This window comes from Leopardus geoffroyi, chromosome E2 (genome assembly GCF_018350155.1).
Source record: "Leopardus geoffroyi isolate Oge1 chromosome E2, O.geoffroyi_Oge1_pat1.0, whole genome shotgun sequence".
Lineage (NCBI taxonomy): Eukaryota > Metazoa > Chordata > Mammalia > Carnivora > Felidae > Leopardus > Leopardus geoffroyi.
Window position 1 is genome coordinate 16,258,363 of NC_059335.1, and position 20,442 is coordinate 16,278,804.

At 43.5% G+C, this 20,442-nt stretch overlaps 2 protein-coding genes across 3 annotated transcripts in view; one reads left to right on the top strand and one right to left on the bottom strand.

The window, feature by feature from the left end:
- LOC123578207 (zinc finger protein 569) overlaps positions 1-20,442 on the bottom strand; it is a 322,725-nt gene that overhangs the window by 156,539 nt on the left and 145,744 nt on the right. The gene's annotated exons all lie outside the window — the stretch shown is intronic.
- Positions 7,719-20,442, top strand: part of ZNF875 (zinc finger protein 875) — a 28,247-nt gene continuing 15,523 nt past the window's right edge. The window contains exons 1-2 of one of the 2 annotated variants that reach the window (XM_045441025.1): positions 7,719-7,863; positions 8,259-8,347. In XM_045441025.1, the coding sequence (XP_045296981.1) occupies positions 8,315-8,347 (33 nt within the window). In that variant the 5' untranslated portion in view covers positions 7,719-7,863; positions 8,259-8,314. The remainder of the gene's footprint in view (positions 7,864-8,258; positions 8,348-20,442) is intronic. The other variant, XM_045441027.1, reaches the window with a different exon arrangement.

Genomic DNA, 20,442 nt, shown 5'->3' on the forward strand with positions numbered 1-20,442 from the left:
TGACTTTTTTTGAGATTTTATTTTTAAGTAACACGCAACGTGGGCTCAAACTCACAACTCCAAGATCAAGAGTTGCACACTCCATGGACTGAGCCAGCCACGTGCCCCTTAATTAGCATCCTTTTGTGTCTTCAACATCTGGAGCGTATTTTGTACCTATACCATTTCTCAATTCGGCCTAGCCATGTTCAAGTGCTCAGTAGCCACGTGTGATGAGTGGCTACATTACTGGACAGCACAGCTCTAGAGAATGATTCTATGTACACACTCCACCTCTCTTGCAGTGTCCTTTATTCTCATGGACCTCTACATCCCTGGAGTCTGTGAGCAACATCCCTGTTGCTCCCTCTTTTCTCTCTTTTCATTTGTCGTGTTTCTTTTCTGATCTGGAGACTCATTTCCAGTTCCTTAACATTTTGGCCTGATTTATTCTGTCTTGCTTTTCTTTGAGGGTCATAGTTTTTTCCTGTAACCCTCATTTCAGCCTTTTCCCATAGGAGGTGACATGCTTTTTTGTCTTGGTTGGGTATTTATTTGCAGTTACTTACTAATGATTATTTTCTTTGCCCCATTAGTTGAGTTAGACACTTTCCCCATTTTTTTTCAATATATGAAGTTTATTGTCAAATTGGTTTCCATACAACACCCAGTGTTCATCCCAAAAGGTGCCCTCCTCAATACTCATCACCCACCCACCCCTCCCTCCCACCCCCCATCAACCCTCAGTTTGTTCTCAGTTTTTAACAGTCTCTTATGCTTTGGCTCTCTCCCACTCTAACTTCCTTTTTTTTTTTTTCCTTCCCTTCCCCCCATGGGTTCCTGTTAAGTTTCTCAGGATCCACATAAGAGTGAACACATATGGTATCTGTCTTTCTCTGTATGGCTTATTTCACTTAGCATCACACTCTCCAGTTCCATCCACGTTGCTACAAAGGGCCATATTTCATTCTTTCTCATTGCCACGTAGTACTCCATTGTGTATATAAACCACAATTTCTTTATCCATTCATCAGTTGATGGACATTTAGGCTCTTTCCATAATTTGGCTATTGTTGAGAGTCCTGCTATAAACATTGGGGTACAAGTGCCCCTATGCATCAGTACTCCTGTATCCCTTGGGTAAATTCCTAGCAGTGCTACTGCTGGGTCATAGGGTAGGTCTATTTTTAATTTTCTGAGGAACCTCCACACTGTTTTCCAGAGTGGCTGCACCAATTTGCATTCCCACCAACAGTGCAAGAGGGTTCCCATTTCCCCATTTTTCTTAATGTATCTTTCTTGACAGATCTCCAAATTAACTAGCGTTAAACTGGACAACTGGAATGCATAAATTTAGAGGTGTGTAGCACCCCTTATGTTTTTGCCTTGATTAAAAAAATTTTTTTAATGTTTATTTATTTTTGAGAGAGACAGAGACAGAGAGACACAGAGTGTGAGCAGGGGAGAGGCAGAGAGAGAGGGAGACACAGAATCTGAAGCAGGTTCCAGGCTCTGAGCTGTCAGCACAGAGCCAACATGGGGCTTGAACTCACAAGCCGTGAGATCATGACCTGAGCCAAAGTCAGATGCTTAACCGACTGAGCCACCCAGGCGCCCCTGCCTTGATTTTTAAAATATCATATGTAGCTATATATAATTTAGGATGTATAAGACCTCACTCTTAAGTACTCCTTTGCCTCGTTGAGTATTTTTGATAATCGTTTTTATATCTTTTCTATGTATTTTAGGATTTCCATTAAACTGATATGAAATTTTGTGTTCTTTTATATGAAAAAGAAAAATTTATTTTATTTTATTTTTAATTTTTTTTTAATTTTTTTTTCAACGTTTATTTATTTTTTGGGGGACAGAGAGAGACAGAGCATGAACGGGGGAGGGGCAGAGAGAGAGGGAGACACAGAATCGGAAACAGGCTCCAGGCTCTGAGCCATCAGCCCAGAGCCTGACGCGGGGCTCGAACTCACGGACCGCGAGATCGTGACCTGGCTGAAGTCGGACGCTTAACCGACTGCGCCACCCAGGCGCCCCAAGAAAAATTTATTTTTAAAAATTTCTACATGAGTGGTATTTTTACCTAAGAAAGTCCATAAATACCATAAAATGGGCATATCAATGATGTTCTTTCCTGTGCTGTGATGGGATGTTATCAGCGAACAGAGTGTCAGATCTCAATGAGAGAGGGTGGAAAGTAGGATTTCTCAGAGCACCAGGGTCACAGGTTTTGGGGAAGGTTTACATAGGTACATTGCTTGGGCCTGTCACTCTACCTGACAGAGCACTCCCTCCATGGTACCTTTTATTGTAGACATGATGCTGTAAATGCTCTTTCAGCGTCTTGAAGGTTTTTACGTTTGAGGAGTTTACAGAGAAGCCCCTCCACGTAGTCTTTAAGTCCCTTCTGTTGCTTCTTTGCTCTTTAGTACCTCCTCCTGACCTGGTGTTAGATTAGATCTATTTTTTTTTTAATGTTTATTTATTTATTTTTGAAAGAGAGAGAGAGAGAGCAGTAGTGGGGATGGGGCAGACAGAGATAGAAAGAGGGAGATACAGAATCCGAAGCAGGCTGCAGGCTCTGAGCTGTCAGCATAGATCCAGATTTGGGGCTCAAACTCACAAACCGTGAGATCATGACTTGAGCTGAAGTCGGACACTTAACCGACCAACTGAGCCACTCTGGTGCCCCTAGTGTTAGACTAGATCTTAGTATGGTCCTTGGACCAGCAACATCAGTGTCACCCGGAAACATGTTAGAAAAGCAGATTTTTAGGCACCACACAGACCAGTGAATTAGAAACTCCGGGTGAGGCCCAGCAATCTGTGTTTAACAAGCCCTCCGGGTGGATCTGTTGCACCAACATTTGAGAAGCACTATAATTAGATGATGTTTGAGTTCATGCTAACTTAGTACTAGTCACATGTGTCTGCTCATTGCTTGGCCTTTGCACAGGCATCTGGATCCTCTTGGAATCACTACTCCCCAGTGCCTTCTCCTGGACTTTGTAGTCCCTCTTACTTGAAGTCTGTCTTCCGCAGTCTCTGCACTTCCTGGCTTTAGTTTCTAGTGAGGTCTGTGGTATGTATATCCATGTTTATGACATTGTAGAAGTAGCCCGGGCTGGAACTGGCCTCTACTGCTGCAGGCAGTAGTGGTGTTCAGAAGGGAGGTGAGGAGCTGTGTTTGTGTGTGTCTCACAAAATAGACTGATGCTCTCTAACCGCTTTGTTTTTACTTCATCTTCTGTTGACTTCACAGTGTGAGTGCAGTTTGTGTGAACATCTCTACTGGTTTATGCATCTCTATGGTGCCTAAATATAAGTATTTATGAACATATAAAGGCTGCATATGTGGATAAACTCTCCTTACATATAATTTATTTATCCACCATTACACATCTGTGGTGTCTGATTCCTCTGTCTTATTTTCTGCCACTGTACCCACCTCTACTTGAATGTATATGAAATATTTTATTATAAAAATATACAAATTCTGTGTTTACTTTGTGTTTTTTCTCTCGCTGTGGAGCCTCCTCCCTGCTGGGGAGTCACTGTGGCACCAGCAGGCCTCCAGGCCCTTTGGGAGGCCCTGGCTTCTCCCTGACTTCTGCTCTAACTGCCTTCTGTGGCCAACTCTGTTGGAACAGAAGGTGTTGCCTGCTAGCCTGTGGCTGCAGGGACATAGCAGAGGTGTGGGCAGCCATCTCTTACCCTCGAACCCCAGAGTTCCCACATGAGTATTTTACTGGTGTTTCTTTCCGAGGACAGGATTGTGCACATTTTCCTCATCTCACTCTTTCTTTTTAAGAGTTTATTTATTTATTTTGAGAGAGACGGAGATGGTACAAATGGGGGAGGGGCAGGGAAAGAGAATCCCAAGCAGGCTCCTCACCATCAATGCAGAGCCCGACATAGGGCTTGAACCCATGAAGAAGCTGTGAGGTCATGCCCTGAGCTGAAACCAAGAGTTGGACGTTTAACCCACTGAGCCACTCAGGTGCCCCCCTCATCTCACTCTTGAGGGCTGTTTCCTCTACTTATTTATTTACCCCATTTGCCCATCATGTGCTGATGTCACTCATGCCGCCCTCCCATCTGTGCATAGGATGGGAAAGGCCGTACACTTGACTCTTTCGTGTTTTTTTTTTTTTTTAAACAATCTGATATCAACCCCTGAGTATACCTTCCAGGGGTAACTGTCATCTTCCACATCTAGTATGATCCTTTGTGTACCCCCCTCCCCAAGGACTGTCTCTATAATGACTTTATGCACAAACTGCACTTCTGCCTCCTACATTCCCATAAGTGCCCCCACCCACCCTCATCTGATTATTTCTTCACTCTCTCATATCCTTGTTTTCCTGTTCATTTTCTGACCTAAGAGGTGATTGCTAGCTCCTTAGTTTTCTGCCTCTGCCTTAATGTCTAAGTCATAGATTACTTTCAGGCTAAAAACTTCCCTCTAACCATCATTTTGACTCATGATCATTCACTGGAAATTAATTTTTAATGATTTGACTTTTTGGTGATTTAGACTCACCCACACCCCCTCACTGTCTAGTTATAGAGTTTTGTCCTTCCCTTTTTGTGATCAGTTTTATTTAAACTTTCTGAGTTTATTCCAACTAGAAATTCCTCCTATAGTGCTTTTGGGGAGGCACTGTTTTTAAGATCTCTGGGTACCAAAGTAGCCTTATTCTAGTATTTTCACCATTGTTTCTTCCAGTGATTTAATAGATTGCAGGTCAATTTCTTCTTTGTCATCAGTGACACAGTAGTTTGTCTGGCTTTTAATTTCAAAGAATATTTCTTCAATTTTTTTCTTCTTAATTGATTTTCCTAGATGGCATGACTAGTTTTTTTTTTTTTTTTCCCCACTGTGTTTATAATTTAAATGGATTTTCACATCTCTGAGCCTCAGAGTGCAATTAGGAGTATGGGAAATAGGACTCCTCAAAGCACAGAGATTAAATCTCAAAGCTCTGAGATTTATTAAGGAAACTCAGGTTCAAGATAAAGGGGTTCTGCAAACTGAGGGTTGATGGGGGGTGGGAGGGAGGGGAGGGTGGGTGATGGGTATTGAGGAGGGCACCTTTTGGGATGAGCACTGGGTGTTGTATGGAAACCAATTTGACAACAAATTTCATATATTGAAAAAAATTAAAAAATTAAAAATTAAAAAAAAAGATAAAGGGGTTCTGCACCTTAATTCCAACTGTGGGTTCCCCCCTCCCCCCCACACACACACATTCAAGCAAGTCTCAGACACCAGCTGGGTGTCCTACATTTCAACTCCATTCTGACATTGCCTTCCTGGAGACAGTATCACATGGCACAGGTTAAGGGCTCAGTCCTACAAGACTCCCTCCCATCCCCCCATTTAAGATGCCAATTACAAGTCCGGGTTGTCACCTGGGCTTTGACCAACTGGCTATAGATTGGAGGCTCCCACAACTCCCTCTTCAGGTTTATTTAATTTGATAGAAGGCTCACAGATTTCAGAGAAACATTTTACTTACTGGATTACCAGTTCATTATAGAAGGATATAGCTCAAGAACAGCTAGATGGAAGAGCCATAGGGCAAGGCATGGATAAGGGTCACAGAGCTTTCATGCTCTGAGTGACCACTCTTCCCGAATCTCCACCAACCTGGAAGCTCTCTGAAGTCTGTCTTTTTGGGTTTTTATGAAGGCTTTTTGGGTTTTTACACAGGCAGGCATGATTGATTAAGTCATTGGCCACTGGCAATTGATTCAACCTCCAACCCCTTTCCCCTCCCTGAAGGAGAGAAAGGGGTATGAGTAAGTTTGCAGAGTCACATCATCACCTGACCTGCTTTTTTTTTTTTTTTAATGTTTATTTATTTTGACAGAGAGAGAGAGAAGAGAGAGCAGTGTTCATCTGATCAGGGGAGGGGCAGAGAGAGGAAGAGATAATCCCAAACAGGCTCCACACTGTCATCGCAGAGCCCAACAGGGGGGTTCAAACTCATGCATCGTGAGATCATGACCTGAGTAAAATCAAGAGTCAGATCCTTAACTGACTGAGCCACCCAAGAGCCCCTCACCTGACCTGCTGTGTTATATTATGTTTGACTTATTATAGGTAGCCTATCAGCCTAGGTCTCTCTTCACTGACTGTGTACACACATGTCTACACATAGGGATCTGGATAATCTCAGAATCTTACCTCCGGTCACCTCCCCCCACCAGCACCCCAATCCTTTCTCTAAAGCTTTCAGTCCCTCCATTTCATGTATGCTCTTCACAGCCCCATGCCTGACTTTGGTTTGTAATGAGTTGTTAACAAGCATTTCACATTCATGGATATGAAACTCTTTGTGAGGTATGCCAACAGGACTGGAATAGGTCACTGGGCTGATCCTCATTCCTAAACACCATCTAATGGGGAAGGCTGATACTAACATGCAAACTTTGTTTTTTTACTCCTTCAGGTAAAGAGATATTGGAAGATATTCTGGAGTAGGGTGTGAAGATTCAAGAGTAGTCTTCGAATATGTGCACCATGATAGGTCTTGGAGGTGTTTTGTGGGTGGGGCTTTGGAAGGTTCAGTTATCAGGAAATTGTAGATACTAAGGAAATCAGGAAAGAAAAGATAACCCAATTCAACTATTCAGGGTAAGCTCCCAAAGGGCTCTTACTGGCTACTTAATGCCCAGAAGCCAGGCCTTCATCTCCTATCAACTCTACAAACCAGTAGGTGCCAATGAGGTTCATATAGTGTCAGATCTATTCATGCCTTTCCCTACAGCCAGGACTTTGGGGGCAAAATATAAGGGGCACCATAAAAGTTCAGTATTCAAGATAAATATTTTAAGGTAGTATCTTTGAAAATCAGAATTCATGCAAAAAAATCATGATGAACAAAACTGTCAAATTATGCTTCCTCTTCACTCCTCATCCCCCCCCGACCTCCCAACCACAACCCCGGTAAATTTATTCTAAGTGGCACCTGTCACCTAGCTACCAATTAAAAAACAAACAAACACCAAAAAACAAAAACAAAAACAAAAAACCCAGGGACTACGTCTACCACCAGGGGGCCTTGTGCTCTTGGCCTCAAGTCCAGCCTCCCTATCTACCAAAACCCCGGGGACACAAGACCAAAGCTTGGAGTTAGCCCAGCCAATCCCGCTCTCCTAAAAAATAGCCTTGGCGTTCCCTGTCCATACTGGCGCCCCTCCTACCTCCGGGGACCAAGGCCGGTGTCGCTCTTATCCCCGAGTCCCAACAAAGCATCACTCCACTGCTTCATCCCTCAAGTGCTCTGCCGTGACCGGCGCCCCCTCGCGCCAATCCGGACCCTGGTTTCTGCTACGGGAAGGGCACACGGGGCGGCGCCTTGGCATGAGTTACCCCAGTTCGTCCGCGCCGCTGACCGTCAGTGCACAGCCTGGCCACCCGCCTCCGTAACACCGGCGGGAAGCCTGGATCACATATCCTAAAATCCTCGGGCACTTCTGCGACTCTCTCGTGGTCCGCAAGATCTCACTGCCTTTCGGAGGAGAAATATGTGCACCTTGCGGTCTGGGCATCTTAACAGTGGGCTTCTAAACTTGGTTGTATGAGAGGTGCAGAAGTCAAAGTCACCTTGCAGTTAGCAAGCCTACTCACCCACCACCTCTCTGTCTCAAAGACTACACAGTCCAGAAGCCCGTGCGGCCACTTCCGCCGTCCCTTCCGCTCCCCCTGTTGTTGAGTTGACGTAGCAGGAGCATTTCCGGTCCGTGGGATCCGCCACTCGCTGTTTGGAAGTGGCGTCGGCACTTCATTCGGGATTTTCCCGTACTTCTGCACTTCGTTCCCGAGTCTCAGCCTCAGGATCGGCAACGTGCACCCCACGTTCCGTGAGTGCCCTATAACCATTGCCTCGTCCAGTCAGCACATCCCTCTGCTTGTCCCTGTTTTACTCGTGGGGGAACAGGCTGCCTCTGTACTCGGGCGTTCTTCTGTAGGCACCTCCAGGCCTTTATATTTTCATTCCAGCCCATAAGGTTAGAGACGGACCCCCCACGCCTCTGCAGGGGGCCATGGGCTCCACTCCCTGGCCAGAGCTTGGGGCTGAACGTGAGGGTGCTCGGTCACCCTGGACCCTTTTCCCAGGGCTCTGGATGGGAATTGGGTTGTGCTGGTGATTTCTGGACACTCTCAACCCGCAGTTGTGGGGCTCCGGAGCCGACCCCCCCGCCTCGACTCTTGGGGAGGGGCTTCTCCATAGGGGCATTTCTCTTCACATCCCCAGATCTGTCTTCTGAGACTTTGCCCTTCTCCAGAGAGAGCATTCAGGAGACCAGGAAAATGGCCACGGGGCTCCTGAAAGCCAAAAAAGAGGTGAGAATTTTCATCAAATTCCATGCTGGCTGCCAACAGAATGGCTCTGTTCCTTTTTCTTGCACTGCAGACTGCCTTGTTGGTATTGGGCCAAGTTCGCTCCTGTTCGTGGAGGCGTGGTGGCTCATCTTACATAGAATCCCCCCTTCACCATTCCTTTCTGTTTCTTCCATACCTCGGCCATCCTCGAAATGGTCAGTTTGAACAGCACAGGTAGAACAGTTTACATAAAAATACAGGAACATCCAAGCTTAATTGTCCAGTGATAAGGATGAAGGGTAGGGACAGCAGAGATGCTTGTGACCTGAGGTGGTTAGGGAGGGATTCCAGAAGAAGGGCTGTCAGAACTGCCCCTGAGGGTTTGGCAAGTTGGAGAGTTGGCAGAGCAGGGAGGAGAGCAGGAAGCATGGTTAGTCTGAGGCAGGGCACACTGCCCTCGCCACAGTGTGGCAAGGTTGTAGTGGTTAATGGAATGCTTTCAGGTTGTTTTTTATGTGCTGGTGAAGATACAGACGCATGGAACAGAGAGGAGTTTGATGGTCTGACCTGAATTTTACATTGAGAGCCTTTTCAGCATTTGGAGATTTCACCAAAAATTCTGGATTGCCTGCTTCTCTGAAAATAAACTGCACTTAACTCTGGTGTCAGGTAATTCACACTGAACAGTGTCTTCATCATTTGGACAGGTCCTGCCGAGTTTATTTGCTGCACTTTTCACAATATCTTCCAAACTGAGGTTGAAACTATTGACCAGCTATCATTTTGCCTGCCTCTCTCATTTATTACCTATCTTGCCCCTGAAGGATTTTCATTTTTCACCTCTCAGTCTGGGTGGCTAGGTTGAGTGCCAGACTGAGGCGTGTAGATTTTGTCTTTGAGTAAGCTAGGTTTTGAAGGATGTTGAGAAAGAATTTGACATGAGGAAATCAAAGGCATGGATGTATAGGGATTTAAGGGGAAACTTTCTAACCCCTGTCAATGGTAGCTATGATGACCTTCCTTTAATTGAATGTGATTAACATTTATCGAGCACCAACACAGTTGCCAGGCTGGTTTACTATGATTTTTGACACGCATTACTTGGTTATTTCAGATGTGCTTTGACTACCCATATAAAAACAAATCAGGAAAATTTAAACAGAAAATGAGACATTGATTTAATCCTGAGCTTCTGTGGTAGTGATTTACAATTTCCTGGATGTTATCAGAACAACTATGAGAGTTCTGTGTTTGTCATTTGTAAAATATTTCATTCATTTGAAAGTGTTAGTACCAAGAATGCATAATAAATCTAATTGAGGACATTACCTAACGTAACATTGAGTCTGTTGTGTGTATTTTCTTCTCCACTCGTAATGTTAATAGGAAAGTGTTATGATTTCTGAGAAAAGCTAGATATTTGTGTGGGCTGATTTTTCCTGCCCCTAATACTTAAAAAAAAAAAAAAAGTATTAGGAAAAATTGATCAAAGGGTACAAGCATTTGAATGGATAAGTTGTTTAAGATGAAACTTCTGTGCCTAGAGGAGTACCTGACACATACTAAATGTTTGGTGCATAGAGGAACCACAAATTTAAATAAATTTATTTGAAGGAACTAAGTAACAAAGGAGTTTCTGTTGTTTGTATTGTTATGTTATTTGGGGCGCATAATTAACTACATGTTTCAGGGGGTTTGCGTAGACCATGCAGGTACTCTGATATGCATGACAGCTGAATTATGCAAACCAATTTAAACAAATATGCAGTAGGATATTAGGTGTCACTGCCAGGGACCTTTGCCTGAGAGAACAAATGAGAATTTGTAACAAATGAGATGGGCTGGCAGGCACAGGGTATTGCTAAGTCTCAGCATTTTTTCGTTGATTTCATTGAACAAATTTGCTGAATGTCTGCTGTGTGCAGAGTACTTGGTGGACAGCATTCAGTAATGTGGAGGGGCACAGCCTGCACACTTATGAGTCTTCCATTTTGTTTTGGGATTCCGTTACCATTGGGGTTTTTGTTTAATTTTACACACACACACACACACACACACACACACACACACACTCGCACATACACATTTTGATAGACCTTAATGATAAAATCACTATATTAAAGCTAGTACAGTGTATCTATCCAGACGAATTTTTCATAGGTGGAGGGTTAGGGTTACCAACACTTATCCCACTGGATGTGATTTATATAATAGTGCAATGAGTGGATGAACCCATCCATTATTAACCAAGTTGGGGGAATGTTTTTATTATTTTTTTTAATTGCAGTATAGTTAACATACAGTGTTACCTTAGTTTCAGGTGTACAATATAGAGGTTTAACAATTCCATACATCACCCAGTGCTCATCACCAGTGCAGTCCTTAATCTCCATCACCTAGTTTACCCATCCTGCCACCCACCTACCCTCTGGTAATTATCAGTCTGTTCTCAGTAGTTAAGATTCTGTTTCTCGGTTTCTCTCTCTCTCTCCTTTGCTTGTTTGTTTTGTTTCTTAAATTCCACATATGAGTGAATCATACAGTATTTGTCTTTCTCTGACTGACTTATTTTGCTTAGCATTATACGCTCTAGTTCCATCCATGTTGTTGCAAATGGTGTGATTTCATTCTTTTTTATGGCTGAATAATATTCCGTTATATATTTATACCACATTTTCTTTATCCATTCATCTATGATGGATACTTGGGCTGCTTCCATTATTTGGCTCTTGTAAATAATGCTGCTATAAACATAGGAGTGTTTGTATTCCTTTGAGTTCATGTTTTTGTTTTGTTTTGTTTTGTTTTGTTTTGGGTAAATACCCAGTAGTGTGATTACTGGATGGCATGATAGTTCCTATTTTAACTTTTTGAGGAACCTCCATATTGTCTTCCACAATGGCTGCACCAGCTTGCTTTCCCACCAACAGTATAAGAGGGTTCCGTCCGCTTTGGGGGAACATTTAACTTGTTCGCAGTTATTTTAATTATTGTAAATTTTGCTTCTATGATCAATCTTGTGTATGCAATTGTTTTTATAGATTTGTATTTACTCTCATAACAGGAATTTGATAAGGTAAATGGAAATGACTGTTTTGAAGCAGTGGGGACTTACACCAGTTGGAGCTTTGGAACTTTGCCTGTTCTAAAACATTGGATACTGTGGATTATTTCTTCCATTTTTGAGGCCCCCTTCTTCCATCACGATGTCTGCTTCATGTTGTGCAGTTTTCTTGTTTTTGTTTTTATTGTCATACTGTGTAGTTTTACATCCCCAGGGTAGCCCTGCCAGTGCAGATCTTTTTTCTCATGTGAATGTTCACAATCGTGTCCCAATTTGTTTCCGCGTGTTGATATAGTCCTTTACTACCCACTGCATGTTTCTATGATTCTCATTTTCCCCAAACATTACGGTAACATCACTTTTCTGTTCAGAAACCCTCCTTCAGTGGCTCATGACAGTGTCTTAGATATTCAGGACACTCTTCATTTCAAATGTGTGGTCCTTTTCTGACATGTTCTGATTATTAGTTCTGTAAGTGTGTTTATTGCCAACACAGTGGAGCCATCATATATACTTTTAACCTAGATTAATTCACTTTTTAGGCACTTGGCTGAAGAAAGGGAAAAAAATAACTGTTCAGGTCATTCAGATGAATCTGTCCTCTTTTCCAAGTAATGACTTCATGCTCCAGAGTGAGAGAAAAACAGGAGGACTGAATCTATTCCTTGCCAAATCTAAGGAGTTTCTGACAGCATTAGCATCATAGCAAGTCAAGGATGATATTAATTGTAAAGTATTTTTCATCTAACATGACATTCCTTTATCAGTTTATCAGTGAGCCTTTGCTGTGTAACAGACCACCCCAAAGCTTATGGACTTAAAACAAAATAATTTATTCGCACACAATTTTCTAGGTCAGCATTTTGAACTGGGCACAGATGGGTGTTTTGCAGGTTTCACCTGGGCTTGCTCATGTTGCTGCAGTCAGAGGGCAGTTTGGGACTGGAGACCATCCATGCATGACCATTACCAGGCTAGTTGATTAGGATGCTCGGCTTGTTTTTTCCCCACGGGTCTGTATTTTCTCTGTGTTAACTTATAAACTGCTTAGTTGCTTCATTAGCTCTTCTGTTTCTGTAGGTTATCGTATGTAGCCAGGAGCATCCAATGGAAGCCTTTAACGGGGTTCCCAGAGATCTCTTTAGCCAGATCTGAAAATCATGAAGTGTTTTCTTCTATTTTCCAAACTAGCACAGGTGACATTTTTGCCAGCATGTAGAATGCATTCCCTTTCTCAGGCCGCCATAGTGGTTTCCTCGCCACGTTTCTAGTCTGCACTAACAGTTTGTTTACTACTTTTCCAACTTTTGCTAATAGCCTGGTTTTTTTATATTAAAAATTTTTTTTAATTTTATTTTTTTAATTTACATCCAAATTAGTTAGCATATAGTGCAACAGTGATTTCAGGAGTAGATTCCTTAATGCCCCTTACCCATTTAGCCCATTCCCCCTCCCACAACCCCTCCAGTAACCCTGTTTGTTCTCCATATTTAAGAGTCTTATGTTTTGTCCCCCTCCCTGTTTTTATATTATTTTTGCTTCCCTTCCCTTATGTTCATCTGTTCTGTGTCTTAAAGTCCTCATATGAGTGAAGTCATATGATATTTGTCTTTCTCTGACTAATTTCACTTAGCATAATACCCTCTAGTTCCATCCGCATAGTTGCAAATGGCAAGATTTCATTCCTTTTGATTGCCAAGTAATACTCCATTGTGTGTATATATACCACATCTTCTTTATACATTCATCCATCGATGGACATTTGGGCTCTCTCCATACTTTGGCTACTGTTGACAGTGCTGCTATAAACATTGGGGCACGTGTGCCCCTTCGAAACAGCATACCTGTATCCCTTGGATAAATGCCTAGTAGTGCAATCGCTGGGTCATAGGGTAGTTCTATTTTTAGTTTTTTGAGGAGCCTCCATACCGTTTTTCAGAGTGGCTGCACCAGTTTGCATTCCCACCAGCAGTGCAAAAGAGATCCTCTTTCTTCGCATCCTCAGCAACATCTGTTGTTGCCTGAGTTGTTAATGTTAGCCATTCTGACAGGTGTGAGGTGGTATCTGTGGTTTTGATTTGTATTTCCCAGATGATGAGTGATGTTGAGCATTTTTTCATGTGTCGGTTGGCCATCTGGATGTCTTCTTTGGAGAAGTGTCTATTCATGTCTTTTGCCCATTTCTTTACTGGATTATTTGTTTTGTGGGTGTTGAGTTTGATAAGTTCTTTATAGATTTTGGATACTAACCCTTTATCTGATATGTCATTTGCAAATATCTTCTCCCATTCTGTCAGTTGCCTTTTAGTTTTGCTGATTGTTTCCTTTGCTGTGCAGAAGCTTTAAAAACAATTTTTTTTAATGTTTATTTATTTTTTGAAAGAGAGAGCATGAGCAGGGGAGGGGCAGAGAGAGAGGGAGTCACGGATTCCGAAGTGGGCTCTAGGCTCCGAGCTGTCAGCACAGATCCTGACACGGGGCTCAAACTCAGGAACCATGAGATCATGACCTGAGCTGAAGTCGGATGCTTAACCAACTGAGCCACCCAGGTGGCCCTACTAATAGCCTCTGTTGTTCCTGTTCCCAGAGCTAATGCCGTGTGTTTTCGGTATTTGTTATGGTAGTTCATTTCTATCTATTGGTTCTTCATTTCTATCGTGCTTAAAACAAAAATCATTTGTTAGCTCACAATTCTGTGGGTCAGCCATTAGGCTTGGCACAGATGAGTGGCTCTTCTATTGATTTACCTGGCCTTACTCATGTGGCTGTGGTCAGCTGGCTGCTCAGCTAGAGCTGAATGGCCTTCCATGTCTGGTGGTTGACAAGCTGAGGTACCGGAGTTCTTGGTTCTCTCTGTGGTCTCATTAGCAGGCAAGCTCAGTTTATTTACATGGTAGCCTCAAGGTTTACTGCAGAGAGAGAAACAAAGCCAACCCTGAACCCAAATGCTTTTCAAACCTCTACTTACATCGTGTTTGCTAATGTCTCATTGGCTAAAGCATGTCACATGGCCAAGCCTAGAACCAGTTCAGGCTGAAAATGCATAAAGGGTAGAAAAAGAGAGGCATGAGTGAGTAGGGGGCCATCCATACAAGATAGGATGTTATACCTTTTTGGCTCTAGGCAACAGGAAACCCTACTTAGCTATTCTAAACAATAACTGAGCCCACGTAAAATAAAACCCAGGGGTAGGGGCACCTGGGTGCCTCAGTCAGTTAAGTGTCCGAATTTGGCTCAGGTCATGATCTCACAGTCTGTGAGTTCAAGCCCTGTGTCAGGCTCTGTGCTGACAGCTCAGAGCCTGGAGCCTGCTTCAGATTCTGTGTCTCCCTCCCTCTCTCTCTGCCCTCTCCCACTCATGCTCTGTCTGTCTCTCTCTTTCTCTCTCTCAAAAATAAATAAACATTAGGAAAAAAAAAAAAAAAAAAGAAAGTCCAGGGGCGCCTGGGTGGCTCAATTGTTTGAACCTCTGACACTTGATTTTGGCTCAGGTCATGATCCCAGGGTGGTGCAATCCAGCCCCATCGGGCTCTGCACTGAGCATGGAGCCTGCTTAAGATTGTCTCTCTCACCCTGTCTCTCTCTGCTCTTCCCCCGCTCATGCACTTGCACACACTCTCTCTCTCCCTCTCTCTCTCAAAATAAAAAATAAAAAGAAAGTTCAGAGCCAGGGTACACTTGGAGGGGTTGGTTCTCTCGCTTCATAAGCTTATCAAGGACTAGGAGTCTTTCATTCCTCTCGTCGACTCTGCTCATAGTGTCAGCCTCATCCAGGCTGGTTCCCCTCACAGTCATAGGATGTTTATTAATAGCAACTTTAAACTTCACGACAACCCTGAAAGTAATATTATTCAAATACCCATTTTTAGAAAATTGAGACACAGAAATGTCATGTTACTGGTACAAAGTCATGGGAGAAGGAGGGCTGTCATTTAAACATGGTTGTCTCCAAAGTGTGCTTGTAGCTACTATTTCTCAAACTTTTCTGTGAATCAGAATCACTGAAAAGGCTTGTGAAAGCAGATTTCTGGGCCCCACACCCTAGAATTTTTGATTCAGTGGTTCTGATGGGGGCTAGGAATTTGTATTTCTAACAAGTTCCTCAGGGGTGCTGGTGCTGTGGGTTCAGGGACCACACTTAAAGCCAGTGCACTTATCTCTACTGCCTCAGTTGGGTCATCTGTGCCCACCTTTGTGAGCATCACAAAAAGGATGGACTCCCTGTCACTCCATCTGAAAAATGAAGTCTTCTGCTAGGATCCAGCAGCAGGCTACTTGTGTCTTGTCGGGTAGCATCAGCCTCAGATCCATTTTTCAGCTGACAAAGGGACAGATTGCTTTTACACCAGTCTGGCCTCCCCTTGATTTGGCTTTAGTGCCCCACGCTGCCAGCTGAGTTGCTAGCCAGTGAGAGAGGTTTGGAATAGGTCATGGAGTGTCATCCATTTAGAGTTAGCACACTCCCTATGTGTAGGGTTCTCCGACAGAGAAACCATGAATTTTTCCAGGGTTGCAGGAATACCAGTTGTGTTAAACTTGTTGAAAAAAATGTGAGTTGGTCTCCAGTGTAGCTACTTTGTCAGAGATTTCAAAGTATTTGTGTGTGTATGTGCGTGTGTGTGTGTGTGTGTGTGTGTGTGTGTGTTCATTCTAAGAAGGGGTTGTAAAATCGAATCACCAGAAGGACTAGGCAGGTATCTGAAGGAGTGAGTAGTCTTTTTCTTTCCAATATTTAATTATGAAAAGTTTCAAATCTACAGAAAAAATACAAAGACTTTAACATTGACTCACACACCCACCACCTACATTCAATAGTATTTTTTTTTAATGTTTCATTTTTGAGAGACACAGAAAGAGCGTGAATGGGGGAAGGACAGAGAGAGAGGGAGACACAGAATCCCTAGCAGGATCCAGGTTCTGAGCTTTCAGCACAGAGCCTGACATGGGGCTTGAACTCATGAACCATGAGATCGTGACCTGAGCCAAAGTTGGATGCTTAACCGACTGAGCCACCTAGGCTCTAGATTCAATAGTAGATTCAATAGTATTTTGATACATGAACGTTACCACCTGTCTATCCACATGTACACTCCTCTACCATCAGTTCAAGGGTATTACTCAAATACTACCTTAAATGCACAGTACAGGAAAGGATTTTATATTCCTTTGGCCTTTCAAACCCTCTGTAGTCTGTTACAAACTACCTACTGTCTTTTCCAGCTAGCCACTTTTCTTTTTTTTTTCTTTAATTTTTGTTTTAAATTTATTTTTGAGAGAGAGACAGAGACAGAGCGTGAGCAGGTGAGGGGCAGAGAGAGAGACAGAAACACAGGATCCGAAGCAGGCTCCAGGCTCTGAGCTGTCAGCACAGAGCCCAGTGTGGGGCTCGAACTCGTGAACTGCGAGATCGTGACCTCATCCGAAGTCAGATGCTTAACTGACTGAGCCACCCAGGAGCCCCATAGCTAGTCACTTTTCATTCTTTATTTCCTCCCATCCTATATGTCTTTTCTGGAGTGCCCACCTCTGCTCTTTCTCTTTGACCCTTCAAAATACTGTATGCCCTTTAAGACCAAGATCATACCTTCCTCTCCTAAAACCTGGTCTCATCTCTCTATCCTGAGATTCCTCTGACCCAGTGATTTTAAGCCATGGCTGTACTTAGGATCCTTCATTCATTCATTCATTCATTCATTCATTCATTTTTAAGTTTATTTATCCATTTGAAAGAGAGAGAAAGCAGGGGAGGAGCTTGAGAGAGATGATCCTAAGCAGGCTCCATAACACCAGCACAGAGCCTGACAGTGAGACTCGAACTCACGAACCTTGAGATCATGAGACCTGAGCCAAAACCAAGAGTCAGACACTTAACTGACTGAGCTACCCAGGTGCCCTTACTTAGGCACCCCTATGGAACTGGGTGAGTCAATCGGTTGAGCGTCTGACTCTTGATTTGGGCTCAGTTCATGGTCCCAGGGTCTTGGGATCAAGTCCCACATTGGGCTCCATGCTGAGCATGGAGCCTGCTTAAGATTCTCTCTCTTTCCCTCTGCCACTCTCCCCTTACTCATACTCGGAAGGAAGGAAGGAAGGAAGCAAAAGGAAGGAAGGAAAGGAAAGGAGGGAGGGAAGGAGAGAGAGGGAGAAAGGGAGGAAGGAGGGAAGAAAGGAAGAAGGGAGGGAGGGAATGAAGGAAGGAAAGGAAAGGAGGGAGGGAAGGAGAGAGAGGGAGAAAGGGAGGAAGGAGGGAAGAAAGGAAGAAGGGAGGGAGGGAATGAAGGAAGGAAGAGCTAGGGATGAGGGGTAAGAACCATAGCTCTCAGTCATCCTGTCTGTGTTTTATTTATAATCATTAGTTTGGTGGAGGGCTGGTTCTGGGATTACTATAGGCGGGGGACAAAGTGGGGTCCTGTCTTAAAGCCATTCTACAACCAGTATAGAACAGTTGCACTGATAGGGGACAGGAAATTTGGGGAAGGGTCCCCTGAGAGGGGAGAGACACAGTATCATCCCTCAAGGAGTGATGATGTTCTGAGAAAGGATGCAAAGTCAAATCACCAAAGGGAGCAGGCAGGTAGCTAAATGAAACAGATAAGGTAGGAGTTGCAGCAACCTGCCAATAACATGCCTAGGGTAATGGACCCCCAGTGTGAGTCACGTTCAGCCAACTGTGGCCCTGCAGCAGTGCAAAGCCCAGAGTAGTCAGATTTATGGATTTTTTTTTAACAGGACTCATAAGTTGATATTTTCATGTGAAATCATCCATTATATAAGTAATATAAATAAAACTTTTAATGCTTTGTATGGCTCAAACTAACCCTATCTGTGGACTGCAGGTTTTGCCCTCTTTTAAATATTTATTTTAGGGGCGCCTGGGTGGCTCAGTCGATAAAGCATCTGACTTCAGCTCAGGTCAGGATCTTGTGGTATATGGGCTCAAGCCCCACGTCGGGCTCTGTGCTGACAGCTCTGAGCCTGGAGCCTGCTTCGGATTCTATGTCTCCCTTTCTCTATGCCCCTCCTCTGCTTGTGCTTTGTTTCTCTCTCAAAAATGAATAAACATTTAAAATTTTTTTAAATAATAATAATAAATAAATATTTATTTTAGAGAGAGAGCGCGAGCACTGATGGGGGTGGGGCAGAGAGAGAGGGAGACAAAGGATCCAAAGCCAGCTTGAGCTGACAACAGAGAGCCTGATGGGAGACTCATGCCCCGAGCCAAAGTTGGATGCTTAACTCACTGAGCCACTCAGGCATCCCTTGCCATTTTTTAAAAGACAGAAAAACTGATGGGGTAGGAAGAATCTCAGAACTGGATACCTAGGCTCCTTGGAGCTTGGTTTCTGCACACCTCCAAGCCAAGACACCTCACCAGTACTTTCATGCCAAGGGCCATTATATATTCCCACCTTCCAAAGTACAGCGTTCTAGGGAGTAGAAGGCCATTTGAAACTTTGTTCAGGGAATAGTAATAATAAATGCACATTCAGTCATCTAAAAATATTTGACTGCTTAGTGTCTGCAGGCTCTGTTCTGGGCACCAGGGCAATAGCCCTGTGAACAATGCATATGGAACTTAGAGTCTAGCACAGAGTCAGAAAATAAATATGAGTAACATGTGCATTATCTAGAGTGAAGGGGATACATTAAAGCAGGAGAGGGGAATAAGAACCTGAATGAGAAGGAAGAATTTTCATAGAATGGCCAGGGAATTCCTCTCTGAGCACTCACTGTGTGCAGCAGACATTTGTCTTGAATCCTTACATTTACCAACTTCTCTGATCCTCAGCATAATCCAGTAAGATAAATGCTGTTTTTCTTGGTTCACAGAGGAAACGGAAGTGCTGATAGGTTAACTAATTGGCTGAAGAGTACTCTAGTTGGGGACAGGTGAGTTCCAAATCTAGTTGGGGACAGTGTGATCTGAGTCCACAGTCTTCCCAACCACCCACTTGCACTCTTCAGGCCACATCAGGGCAGTGGCAGTGTGAGGGAGAGGGAGGGATGGGTCCTGCTACAGATACCCAACCAATACCCCTGTTGGTTGGTATTCACCCCCTCAAGACACTCAGCTGCTTCAAGCAGGTAGAACATAAATGCTTAAATCAAGTAGTCTCTAATATCCTTGAAACTCAGTAAGGTGATTATTTTTATTGTTTAAGTTTGTGCCTGTGATGGCTTCCTCTTCTTTCTACCTAGATTTAAAGCTCCCAATGTGAAGGGACTTGTGTTTTGCTTTTATTCCCCATAGCAGCTAGTCTAAGATGTTGGCAGTAATAGGTGCACAAATGGTGCCAGCTGGATAAAGATAGGAGAATAATGGTCTTTTATTTATTTATTTATTTTGAGAGAGAGAGAGCACAAGCAGGCGAGGAACAGAGAAAGAGGGAGAGAGAGAGAATCCCAAGCAGGCTCCACACTGTTAGTGCAGAGCCTGATGTGGAGTTCGAATTCACAAACCGTGAGATCATGACCTGAGCCAAAATCTAGAGTCAGAAGCTTAATGAGCTACCCAGGTGTCCCCAGAATAGTGGTCTTTTAACCCTTGGCACTAAGGTCATATAGGGGAAGAAAAAAAAATCAGTTTTCCTCTACCTGTTTTGAGTTCATTGGCCAGGGCCTTGTAAATTACACTGACAAAAAGACAGATTAACAAGAGAAAAACAGAAGTTTATTAATATGTACCTCATACCCACACATGGGAATTTCAGTGTTGAGTAACTCAAAGGGGTGGTTAGAACTTGGGCTCATATAGCATCTTAACAAAAGAACAGTAACTTTTTTTTTTTTTTATAAATTTTTTTTGTTGTTGTTTATTTATTTTTGGGACAGAGAGAGACAGAGCACGAATGGGGGAGGGGCAGAGAGAGAGGGAGACACAGAATCGGAAACAGGCTCCAGGCTCTGAGCCATCAGCCCAGAGCCCAATGCGGGGTTCGAACTCACGGACCGTGAGATCGTGACCTGGCTGAAGTCGGACGCTTAACCGACTGCGCCACCCAGGCGCCCCAAAGAACAATAACTTTTTAGAGATGTGACAAGACAAAGGAAA